The 13,419-nt window shown below is 38.0% G+C and overlaps 1 protein-coding gene across 5 annotated transcripts in view; it reads left to right on the top strand.

Moving 5' to 3' along the window:
- The window catches only part of MYRFL (myelin regulatory factor like), a 115,142-nt gene that overhangs the window by 15,289 nt on the left and 86,434 nt on the right, over nucleotides 1-13,419 (top strand). For 4 of the 5 annotated variants that reach the window (XM_061130188.1, XM_061130192.1, XM_061130170.1 and 1 more), the window contains exon 2: nucleotides 10,168-10,258. The exons of the other annotated variant lie outside the window; for it this stretch is intronic. In XM_061130188.1, the coding sequence (XP_060986171.1) occupies nucleotides 10,168-10,258 (91 nt within the window). The remainder of the gene's footprint in view (nucleotides 1-10,167; nucleotides 10,259-13,419) is intronic. 5 annotated transcript variants of the gene reach the window in all.

Raw genomic sequence — 13,419 nt, 5'->3', positions numbered from 1 at the left:
AGGGTTGGTACTACATGGTCTGGAGAGGATGAACCCCTCCAGCTCCTTCCCAGGCTCCTCACCCAGTGCTCTCCTATTTCCTATTTCAAGGCACCAACACCACCTCCCAACCAGCCACCAAAACCGAGATGGGAAGATCCAATCAGTAACTAAATCCAGTGGGATTCTTTTCCCAAATACTACTCACATCCAGGGGTGTGCTGGTAAATGTTTAACAAACCTTTGGAGAAAATTCCTCAAGTTGTAATGTTTGCCAATTTCCATGGTATAAATCTTCCCACTATTGCCAATTTCAAGTTGCTGCTGCTGCTAAGTCGCTTCAGTCGTGTCCGACTCTGTGCGACCCCATAGATGGCAGTTCACCAGGCTCCCGTCCCTGGGATTCTCCAGGCAAGAACACTGGAGTGGGTTGCCATTTCCTTCTCCAATGCGTGAAAGTGAAAAGTGAAAGTGAAGTCGCTCAATCGGGTCTGACTCCCAGCAACCCCATGGACTGCAGCCCACCAGGCTCCTCCATCCATGGGATTTTCCAGGCAAGAGTACTGGAGTGGGGTGTCATTGCCTTCTCCAAATTTCAAGTTACTAGACTTTAAATATGGAATTGGGAAGAGATGTGCCCAAGCTTGTGCAAGCTGGCTCCAGCATACCACTGCACACTCCTCCACTCTCCCGACCCCACCTCCATGGCACCAGATCAGAATTTCATGTCATCCACAGATGCAGAGAACAAACTTATGGATACCAAGGGGATAATGGAGGGTGAGATGAACTGGGAGATTGGGATTGACATTCCCGGGTGGCTCAGATGATAAAGAATCTGTCTGCAATTCAGGATACCCGGATTCAATCCCTGGGTGGGAAAGATTTCCTGGGGAAGGGAGTGACAACCCACTCCAGTATTCTTGCCTGGAGAATCCCATGGACAGAGGAGCCTGGTGGGCTACAGCCTATGCAGTCACAAAGAGTCAGATACAGCTTAGTGACTAAACATGATACATGTCAACAACAAATGAGAACCTGTTACGTAGCACAGGGATCTCTGCTCAATGCTCTGTGGTGACCTAAATGGGAAAGAAATCCAAAAAGGGGGGGGGGGTATATGTATACACACAGCTGATTCACTTTGCTATACTGCAGCAACTAACACAATATTGTAAAGCAACTATATGCCAATAAGAATTAATTTAAAAAATTATGTCAGTAAGGAACATTAAAGAAAGAATCTCATGTCATTCAAAGCCCCAGGATTTGCCCGTGCTAACAGTTCCAGCTTCATGGACCCCTATTACTGGAAGATTTCCCTGGCACCTTTTTACTCCTGTTGAGTCATTTAGGCGACCTGTAATGCCCTGTGACACTCAGCTGCTGCATCAAGCTGCTATGGTGGACTTTCATGTCAGTCTTTCTCACTGGGTTATGAAGTTCTTGAGCATAGCAATGGATGGTTATGACAAAGGACAGTATTTATTGAGCTGGGAACGATGCTGCATACATTTCTATGCATTATCTCATTTAATCCTCACAATTCCCTGAGGTAAATGCTCTTACTATCTTTATTCTATTATTATTATTATTCTTGAGAGTCCTTTGGACTGCAAGGAGAGCAAACCACCTAATCCTAAAGGAAATCAACCCTGAATATTCATTGGAAGGACTGGTGCTGGAACTGAAGCTCTAATACTTTGGCCACCTGGTGCCAAGAGCCAAGTCCTTGGTAAAGACCCTGATGCTGGGAAAGACAAAAGGGGTGGCTCAAGGGACCGAGTGCACATCCTTAAGCAAATGAGTGTCTCGTTTCTCTTCCTATCCTCCATCTTCCCCCCGCCCCCCCCCCCCGACTCCTCCTTCTTCTTTGGCATATCCACAAACATTTATGCTATGATTCCTCATGAGCACTGGTACATCAGAGGGAAGCTCTATGTTTAAGTCCAAAGGGCAATCAAGGTGGGGATTGGGGGAGGTGGGAACACTGGTTGCTATTTAGAGCCTTTAAAAAACTTAGAGGGACTTCCCTGGCGGTCCAGTGGTTAAGACTCTGTGCTCCCAATTCAGGGGGCCCAGGTTTGACCCCTGGTTCTATCCCTGGTCAGGGAATTAGATCCCAAATGATGGAACTAAGACCCGGGGCAGCCAAAAAATAAAAATAAAAATTTAAAAAATCCTAGAGTTGTCCTAACAGACAAATTTTTTCACCTTATCTGTTGTCTGAATAGTCTGGGCAGCACTGTTTTGGGACAAAGAGTGAAAGAGCAGTTAAAAAGGAACAGGGGGCACCTGGGTTTGGGGGAGTTATATTGGAAGGGGGTCATTTGGGTAGAAACAAGAAGGGTCCTTACGCAGGACTGGTTGGTGGTGGCTGGGTGGGTGGGAGGGAAACAGAAAGGGAGGTCCTTGCTGTATGCACCCTGTTCATACCTTCGGGGAAGTCCTGTGTCCCCAAAGGCACATGCATGCTTATGAGTGAGTCTTGTGGATGCAACTTAGATTTGTCTGTGGTATCCTTGGTGGATTGAGGTTTTTTTCCTTGTCTGCCCAAGGCCAGGGGCAACAGGACGGGTGATCATCCTGCAGCTGTCACTGTGCTTGGAAGTGGGGCAGAGAGCTAGGGTGAAGAAGGACCTTCTAAGGAAGAGCAATGATGGGAGTGGGTCTCTGGGACTCCTGGAGGCCTGGGCAGTTTCTTTTGTGAGCAGGATAGTGACAGCCTTTCCAGGCCACAGAGAGAAATATAGAAAAGGGTGGCATCAAGGTTTGAACCTGAGCCTTCCTGACAGTGGGTGGAATGCTCAAGAACCCACACTTTGCAGGTTTGGATGTTACAAACCAGCGTTTAAGACATTTAGAGCAAAGTGATTATTTTTAAAAGCATGTGATTTATTTGAAGAGCCATTTGAGTGTTGTCCTGTGTGTGTAAAGCCTCCTGGAAACAATTTTATCTGACAGTGTGGATTTATCTTGTGAAATAATTTCCTTCGGGTCTGGAAAGCACAGCTGTGGTTTTGGAGTCCTACAGAAAGCCAGCTACCCTGGGGTTCATCTCTCCTGGTTCGGTAAGGAATTTGGACAAGCCACCCAGGCAGGTCCTGGATGCCGTGGACCATCTCTTATTTCTACCTGGGGATGGAGGTTGGGGAGGATGGGTGATGCAATGCAAGCCGCACAGAGGTCAGGTCTGAGAATCTATGGGCCCCCTTCTACTGCTACGTGGGGTGTTGTGTGTATGCGTTTGGGGGTGGGGTGGGGTGTGCTGTATAAAGCAGATGGGACTCCAGCAGGGGCTTCAATGGGAAACTAAATAGATCTTTTCCTCCATCTGCTTCTCTTAGCAATTGTCTTGACCAAAGCCCAGTTGAAAGCAAGTTGCTTTCCCTCAGCTGGCTGGCATTGTTGGGGAGGAGGAGGAATACAGGGGGGGATGGGAGTGATGGGGGTGGGAGTGAGAACACTTTCAGGAATCAGCGCAGGCCTGTTGGCGTCCCTGCAGGTCATTTACATCTGTGTGACCCTGGGCGAGCTAGTTAACCTGTGTAATCACGTTGCCTTCTCTGTACACTGGAAATAATGCTAATTGCCCACCCCCTAGGGCTGTTAGGAGGACCGGTGAGGTCGGGCAAAGTGCTTCTCCTTTCCAGAGTAAGAACTCCAAACTCCCTCTGAAGTCCCCGGACAACTGCAACAGGCTTCAAGCTTATTTCCCTTCTTCTGTTCTTGTCCTGGATAGTCCTTTCCTGCAAAGCAACTAGGGTGACTTTTTATAAAGGAAGAGTGAAACTTCCCTGGTGGTCCAGTGGTTAAGACTCTACTGTGCAATGCAGGGAATGTGGGTTCGAGCCCTGGTCCGGGAAGATCCCACAAACCACTGAGCAACCAAGCCCACGGGGCAACTACCCAGCGCTCGAGGGGCAACGTGGGAGTCCATGGGCCGCGAGGAAAGATCCCACAATGACACAATGAAGATCTCGTGTTCTGCAACTAAGACCAAACGCAGCCAAACAAACAAATAAACAAAAAAAAATGTGGAGCATGTTATCTCAGTGTCCAAAGGCTTCTCAATGCTTTGAGCACCTTCGCTTCCTCCTCCCCGTGCTCCTGTGGTCTGGCCACACTGGAATGGCTTGTTTCTCTGACAAGCCATCTCAGTCCAGTCCCTGGGCTCTTGAAGGGCTGTTCCCTCTCCCTAGCATGCTCTGCCCTCAATCTCTGCACGGCTGGTGCCTTCCTGAGAAAAGCCTCCAGGTTGAATGGAGCTCCTTCCCCAACCGCCTATCAACGCCACTCTATTTTATTTTCATCACCACCCAAAAAGAGCCTGTTTATTTATTGTTTCTCATATGTCATGTACCTCCTCCCCCACTGTTGCTCTCTTCCCCTCCATTCGAATCCAAGCCTCCTGAGTGGATCTTGTTAATTTTTTTCAAGGCTGTGTTCTCAGAACTTGTGCAGTGCTTGGCGCATAGCAGGTGCTTAGTAAGTACTGGTTGAATCAACGAGAGAAGGAATGAGTCTCTTCTCATCTCCATCTTATCCTTTCTCCGAAGTCTAGCTTGAGACAAAGCCCCACTACGAGGTCATTTCTGACCATCGCAGCCTGTAGGGATATCTTCCGGCCATCTCCCTCTGAGTTCACGTCGCTGAATGGAGCTGGGGAATCTCTTTTTGTCTCTTCCCTTTCCCCCTCCCCCTCTTCTGCCTGTCTCAGCACCCATCAATTTTTCCCACTTGTGAGGTGCTTAAGGTTTTTAAAATTTTGGTTTAATGCCATGGGTGAATTAGCAAGCCCAAAGCTGAAGATGAAATGGTCCTCCTACAATTCATATAACCAGTGCAGTGATCTAGTACCGAGGTACCTTACCCCTAGGAGGAATTCAAGGCACTGGATTCCTTAAGGGATACGGGTGTGTGGGATAGACAGCTGAAATAATGCATATTGAAATTATACCCGGGAGATGGCCGCAAAGTTCAATAAAGATCTCATTAAATTATCTCTAACCTATTCAGATATCATCGCAATAAGAGAAAAAGCTTTTGGTTTACGACTGTTGGCAAAAACCAAAAAGAATACCAGTTGTTTCAGATTCTATTCTATTTTCCTGGGTATTTTTACATTATTATTCTTTGAGATACACTTTAGAATCATTTTAAGACTTTTTTTAAATTGTGGATGTTTGATATAGATTAATTCAGGAGTGTTGATGCTGTTATTGCATAATAGCAGGGAAATTAATATGCACATTTCTAATATAAATGGAAATAGTTCTAATTTCTTAAACAGTTAAACATGATGTTATTTAATATAGGTTTTTATCACATCTCTGTATATGAGAGACATAGATATATGTATATGTATGCATTTAAGTACATATAATCTTAAGCATGTATTCATTGGAATCAATAATGAATGTTAAATGCCTTTTTAACATTTCAGTTGAGGTCAAATACTAGTTTACCTTTGATACATGAATTCCAATATTGAATTATCCTTTGGTTTCTTGAATTTTTCTCTTAATAGAAATGTTAAATCATGTTGCTAGCATTTTATTTAGAATTTTGGTATAATATTCACAAATGACATTAGTCTGTATGTTTCTTTATGTATCTCATCTTTTGGCATCAGTTTTATGATGGCTTCATGCAAAATATTTGAATGCTTTTCTTCTTTCTTTATGTTCCAGAATTGTGAAAATGGCAGGCAGAGGAATTATCATGTTTTAGAACATAACTCATGATGCCACTGGGATTTTTATCTTTTATGCAAGTATAGGGTGACAGTCATGAGTGGAAATTTTCTCTATTTACTTTAGAGCTTCTGGTCAGTTTAGGTTTTGTGTTTTTATCTATTTCAGCAATTTATTTCTCACTTGTTTTAGAAAATCATTTTATTCAAAATTGTGCAAAGGGCAAAATAATTTTCCAAAGTGTGTAATAGGAATTTTTTTTAAAAAAAAATGATAAATCACTCTAAATCCTACCATCTACCAATAGTGGTAGAATATTATTTCATCTTCTCTATGAATATCTATAGATGGATAGATAACTAGATAGATGGTAGAAATAATTTTGTAAGAAATTGATCTTACCTCACATGTACTATTTAAATAAAATATTGATAGTAAATATAATATAATATTAATTTTAGTTGAATTTAATAAGATAAAAAGAACTTGAAACTGAAGGAAGTATAGAATTTAAATAATTATTTCTTTACTATTAGAGATAGTTTTAAATGATTCTTCCAAGATTAAGAAAGGGGATTTAAAAGTCACTACAAAGCTGAAACAGTTAGTTTTTTACTCAATGGTTGAGATTTAGGGTAATGAAGATGAACTCTGAGATATGAATAATAGAGGGATTGATATCACATCTCTTCCCATTTCCCTCTCCCTATCTTGTAAATTTTGTTGCTGATATTTTTTCCTTTTTAAGGGTTTATTAGTTTTACATTTTGATCTGTAACCATATTTCCCTCAGCTATTCAGTTTAAGTCCTGTATTCACTGTTCATCATTGTTTTCCAACTTCAATTTCTATATTTCTGAGTTCTTTCTTTTGAATCATTTTTGCTTGGTGGAATTTCACTGTCAAGGAGTTATTTTCAAGAGGAAGTCATGGGGGCTTTATACTCTCAACTTTTAAATTTTGGAATTGTCTGTCTATTACATTTATATTTGAAAACAAATTGGGTAGGTAAAGATTTTGCAACCTACTTTCTCTTGAAATGTTATAGAATTTATTAAATGACTGCATAGTATTTCATTAAATGAATGTCAATTAATGGTCACCTATTCTCAATTTTCTATTATTATAGCAAGTATATTACCATAAGTGTATTAAGTGAAATTTCTGGATCAGAGTATAAATGCACATTCAGTTTTTTTGAAACATATGCTAGCTCTTTGTAGATACATTATTTAATATGTATTCCTGTCAGCAGTGCATAAGAGGGTCATTTATTTCTATCATCATTAACAGTGGATTTTATTAACTCCTTGAATATATGCCAATTTTGTATGAAAAAAGAAAATTTTCTTATATTTTAAATTCTGTTTCTTAGTAAAGTTTAATATATTTTGAGCAGTTATTAACCGATTTGATTTTTAATTTTATGAACTGCCTCTTTAAGTCTTTTACTATTTTCTATTGAAGTGTAGCTATTACTTTATTGATTTGAAAGAATGTCTTGGGTATTATGGATAGTTACTTTTTCATGTATATTGAAAATATTCCTTCATTTAGTTTTTAACTTTCTTCAAGGATTAAAATGCTCATTATCTTCGATGGTTACTAAAACTATTAGATAAAAATTTAATGAGGAACAGAATATCTGCATAATTTCAAAGTATTTTGCCACAAATCACGAAAAGAACAGTAGTAACTTTATAGTGGAGAAAGTTGGCAGGTAGTACCTTAACCAAGGGGTGAAAATTAGTATCAATAATAATGAGACATTATGGTCCTCTTGATAGAAGGCACTAAGAGAGACATAATATCATTTAGGTAATACTCTTGCTAAACACACAAAACTTGAATTTAACCTTGAGAAAACATGAGCAAGCCAAAACTGAAGCACGTTCTATAAAACAATTAGCCTATACCCTTCAAAAATATCTATAGAGGCATGACAACTAAATGTGTTATGTTCCACTGGATTTAATTATGTACCAGAAAAATGCTATTAATGACATTTATTGAGACAATTGGCAAAATTTGAATGTGTAATGTAGATTATATGATAAAACTGTATCAATGGTAAGTTTTCTGATTTTGATAATTGAATTGTGGTTGTGAAGATAATGGTTATACCGAGGAAGATATACTGAAGTAGGGATGAAGGCACCTGTTCTTAAGTGATTCAAAATGATATGTATAGGTGGGTGTGTATCTGTGTGTGTTTGTGTGTGTGAGAGAGAAAGAGAAAAAGAGAATAATGAAAATGCAGCACAGTGTTAATAATTGATGAATGTGAGTGAAGGTTATGTGTGACTTTCTTAGTATTCCTGTAGTTTCTCTTTAGGTTAGAAATTATTTCAAAATAAACCATTAAAAATTCTTCCCTGCACAAAACATGTATATAATGAAATTTTATCAAGGCTTTTTTAAAAAATAATTTTTGATTTTTGTGCCATGCTTGAAAAAACCTTCTTTATCTCAAGGTCGTAAGCATAGTCACTGACGTTTTCTTTCTGTGGTTTTATTTATTTATGTTGAAAAATTTGACCTATCTGGAATTTTGGTGTGGGAACAAGAAAATAATCCAGGTTTTTTTCTCCCAAATGTATAACCAATTTCCCCCACAACATATATTAAATAATCTTTCCTCACTGGTGTCAAAGGATATGCTTATCATGTACCTATTGTGTGTGTATATATATATATATGTAAATATAATATATATTATGAGGCTTCCCAGGTTGTGCTAGTGGTAGAGAACCCTCCTGCCAATGCAGGAGACTTAAGAGACTCAGGTTTGATCCCTGGGTTGGGAAGATCCCTTGGAGGAGGGCATGACAACCCACTCTAGTATTCTTGCCTGAAGAATCCCAAGGACAGAGGAACCTAGCAGTCCCTAGAGTCACAAAGAGTCAGACATGGCTGAAGCAACTTAGCACACACAATATATATATATTTAGTCCGTACATATGTAATATTTCTTGATATATCCTGGACGCATGGTGTTCCTTTGATGTGTTCATCTGTGTTCATCATTTCTTAGTACTTATCCCCCCCCCGCCCACTCCATAATTTTTCTGGTCATTTTTATGTATTTACTTTTCCAGAAGATTTCCAGAACAATTTCCTTGGGGATTATTTGATTTCAGATAACATACAAATCAATTCAAAAGGGTTTACTGCATGCATGTAAGACTGTCATGTGATTAGAGTAAAAGGGAAACAACCTGCATCACTCAATCATGAAGGGCCTGGGTAAGGGATCCAGGTAAAGCACCTGGCAGAAATATTTAGACTCTCACTCCAGTCCTCTGCCAGAGCTATTATGTGACTTAATCTTTAAAGTTTAGTAGTTCAAATTTTAGGAGAAATAATTGAATTGGTCACTGTCCAACCAATGATTTTTTTCTCTGATTCAGGTACTTGTAAAGGTTGCTCAAGACTTTTTATAAGGGGAAATGTCTTAGAAAATGACTATGGGTTTGGCAGGCATCCTAAATAATGTCTAGTAAAAGCTCTTTGATAATGATTATTTTAGTCTAATGACAGCCTTTCCATTTATTCAAATTTCTTTTTATGTTACTTCATAGAGTTTCTTAGCTTTTTTTAAAAAAAATATATTGTCCCCAAATATATGTTTAGATATTTTAGGCTTTTCATTATTTTGAGTGGAATCTTCTTTTCCCCCCATTATATTTATTTGAATGATTGACTGGTCATTTTTTGTATATACAGAAGTAATTAGTCTTTATAGTTAATTTTAACTGTACTTTATTGACTTTTCTGATCATTTCCTTGTGTAGTCAGTTGTTTCTCTTGAATTATCTAGCTATAGAGCCATGTTATCTGCAAAGAAAGATTGTTTTGTGTTCTTTATAACATATTTTACATTCTTAAAAATTTCTAATATCTTTATTATGATCAGAAAGAAATCAATAAGCTCATTTTCATTTTGCAAATCCAGAAAAAGACAGACTATTGTGTTATATTTGGGAAGTCTAACAAAAACACGAGGCCGGATATTGAACTTCTTGATGACTTAACTGGAAGTAATCTGTCCAGCCCACAAACCAATCATCAATCCATCCATCCATCCATCCAGCCAGCTAGCCAGCCAGTCAGCCAGCCAATAAATGTTTTCTTTTTTTTATACTATAGATACTTGTGGATACAATAAGACACAATTCGGGACACAATTCCCGAAGTTAGAGAATTTAAATATAGAAACAAACACAAAAGCAAGGAATTAAAATAGTACAAAAGGCAAAATACACGGTGTTAATGAAAGCACACAGAAATGGGCACCTAAGCCAACCTTGGGCGATCAAGGAAGGCTACTGGAAGAGGGTAATGTCTAAAAAGATTTCTGAAGGAAATATTTGAATGGAAGGAAGGCCACATTCTCAATAAATACATTATGCCATTTAATTGCTTTGAAATTTTAGTGATTAACCATTCTGAAATCTTCATGAATCTCTAGATTTTCAATTTGCCTTTGCAGCTCAAGGTGCCAATGGCAGTCTGGGGAACCCCACCCTGGATACAAGTCTACTGGAGGAGTTCTTGGGCAATGATTTCGATTTCGGAGCCTTGTAAGTAATAAGAGCACTGCTCTCCATCTGGTGTTTAAAAAGTTATGAAATAATTAAATGAACTGGGAAGTGCTTCCTCCTTTTCTGTTTTCCGGAAGAGCTTAAGTAGAGTTGGCATTATTTCTTCTCTTAATGTAAACCTTCTGCAAATTTCACCAGTGAAGCTAACTAGGTCTGGAGTTTTTTGGTTTGCTTTGCCTTTTTTTTTTTTCCTAACAGGAAGGCCCTCCCTTCCAATTCTGTATCTTTAATAGATATGGGGCTATTCAGGTTATCAATTGTTAATTATCAACTTAAGCAGTTTATGTCTTTCAATGGCTTTATAAATTTCACTTATCACCTATTGAATTTACTGGCATAAGATTGTTCATCACATTTCCTCATTATATTTTTAATGTCTGTAGAATCTATAGTGAACAAGTGTTGTCATTGATATCAGTAATTCATGTCTTTTTATGTTGATAATTTATCAATAGGTTTATCAGTTTTCTTAAGCTTTTAAAGAACCAGGTTTTGGTTAAAATTATATTCTTGTTTTTCTGTTTTCTATGTCATTGATTTCTGCTCTTATTTTCTAATATTTATATTGCCATGCCCACTTTCTTTTAAAACAACTTATAAGCAGTAAAATTGCATTTTTGTCTTGTGTATGGTTTTGTGAGTTTTGAGAAATTCATAGAGTTGGGTGACTATTGCCATGATTACCACACACAACCATTCTCTCACCTGATACATTTCCCCTACATTTCCACTGTGTGTTCATACCCATCATGCTCCCCTAACCCCTGGTGACCACTGATCTTTCTTTTTCTGTCCCCGTAGTTTTGCTTTTTCCAGAATGTCATATAAGTGAGACCCTCTGGTATATAATACGATGAGTCTGACTTCTTTCACTAAGCATAATGTCTTTTTTTTCATTCTTTTTGCTGTTGTTCATTCTTTTTTATTGTTGAGATAAACTCTGTTGTTGTAACAGTTTGTTTGTCCAGTTACTCATTCAAGGATATTTTCATTATTTCCAGTTTTGACAGTTTTGAATAGCTCTTATAAATATTCATGCATAGGTGTTTGTGTGATCAAGAGTTTTAATTTCTCTAGGGCAACACTTTGGATAAAGTCTGCTGGACCATGTTATAAGTGCAAGCTTAACTTTATAAAATTGCATTACCCCTAGCAATATATGAGATAGCCAATTTCTTCTCTTCATCACCAGTTCTTGGAATTATTGGTTTTTAAAAAAATGTTATTATGGCCATTTTAATAGGTTTATCATGGTATCCCGGTTTGTTTTAATTTGTATTTTCCTATCAACAACTGATGTTGAGCCTTATTTCATGTGGTTGTTTGCCTTTCATATATTTTCTTTGTTGAAGTGTTTGTTCAAATATTTTGCCCATTTAAAAAACTAAATTTTTCTTATTTTGGAGTTTAGGGAATTCTTTAAATATTCTGGATATTAGAACTGTATTGGATCTGTGATTATGAATACTTTCTCCATGCCTGTAACTTGCGTTTTCATTCTCTTCACAATGTCTTTTCCAGAGTGGAAGCTTTAAATTTTGATGATGTCCAATAGACCAAATTTTTCTTTTGTGTTTTATATACAAGAAATATAGATATTGCCTAACAAGTTGTCAAGGATTTTCTTCTGTTTTTTTTCTAAAAGTTTTAGTTTTATATTTAGGTCTGTGATCCATTTTGAATTAATTTTCATATGAGTTTTGCGATACAAGTTGAGATTGATTTCTTTGTGTATAGATGTCCAGTTGCTTTATGAATTCCTTGTTAGATAATTTTTCTCTATTGAATTGTCTTTATGCTGCTGTAAAAAAATTAGTTGACCATGTTTGTGTGGATCTACATCTAGACTCTTTATTCTGATTCACTGATCCATGTATCTGTTATTTTGCCAATACCACATTATCTTGATTACTGTAATCATGTCTTAAAACCATTGGTGTAAGTTCTCCAAATTTGTCTTCTTTTTCAAAAGTGCTTTGATAATTCTAGTTCCTTTGACCTCACATAAATATTAAAATCAGCTTATTTATGTCTATACAATCTTACTGAGAGGTAGGCTAGAATTGTATTAAGTCTGGAGATCCATCTGGGGGAACATCAACTCTTAATGGCTGCCCAGGTGGTACAGTGGTAAAGAATCTGCCTGCCAATGCAGGAGAGGCAGGTTCAATCCCTGGGTCAGAAATATCCCCTGGAGAGGGGAATGACAACACACTCCGATATTCTTGTCTGGCAAATCCTGTGGACAGAAGAACCCAGGTGGGCTACAGTTTATGGGGTCTCAAAGGAGCTGGACATGACTTAGTGACTGAGGCTGTACGTACGACATCTTAAGGAAATTGAGTCTTTCAAGCCATAAACATAATTGTTGGTTAATCACTAAGTTGAGTTTGACTCTTTTGAGACCCCATGGATTGTAGTCCACCTGGGTTCTTCTGTCCATGGCATTTGCCAGACAAGAATACTGGAGTGGGTTGCCATTTCCTTCTCCAGGGGATCTTCCCAACCCAGGGACTGAACCTGCATCTCCTGCCTTGGCAGGCAAATTCTTTACTGCTGAGCCACCAAGGAAGCCCTATGAACATATTATACCTCTCCATTTATTTAGACTTTTGTTGCTTTCTTTCATCAGTGTTTATAGTTTTAGCATACAAATCCTGTATGTTTTGTTTAGATCTACACCCAATATTTTTCTTTGAGTTACTGTAAATAATTGTGGTTCTAATTTTTTTTTTCAAATTTTAGGTTCCAATTATTCATTGCCATCATCTAGAACTATTTTTGTTTTTTTATATAGTGGGCTTGGGTCCTGCAATCTTATGAAGCCATTAATTAATTTAAGAATTCCTCCATTGTGTTTGTTTTCAATTTCACTAATTTCTATTCTTAGTATTTCCTTCTGCTTGTTTTGGGTTTAGTCTGCTCCTCATTGTTTAGTTTCTCAAGTTGGAAGCTTAGTTCTTGATTTGAGACCATTCTTTGTTTTCTAATTTAATCATTCAATGCTTTAGCTGTCTTCCTCAGTTTTTGATATGCTATTCTTTGATTTTCTTTCAGCTCAAAATATTTCTTATTTTTTCTTGAGACATCCTCTTTAACTCATGGGTTGCTGGAATTGGTTTGTTTCATTTCCAAATATT

Source organism: Dama dama, chromosome 3 (genome assembly GCF_033118175.1).
Source record: "Dama dama isolate Ldn47 chromosome 3, ASM3311817v1, whole genome shotgun sequence".
NCBI classification, from domain to species: domain Eukaryota; kingdom Metazoa; phylum Chordata; class Mammalia; order Artiodactyla; family Cervidae; genus Dama; species Dama dama.
Note: the sequence above shows the minus strand (reverse complement) of the source record. Positions and strands in the feature narration are given on the sequence as shown.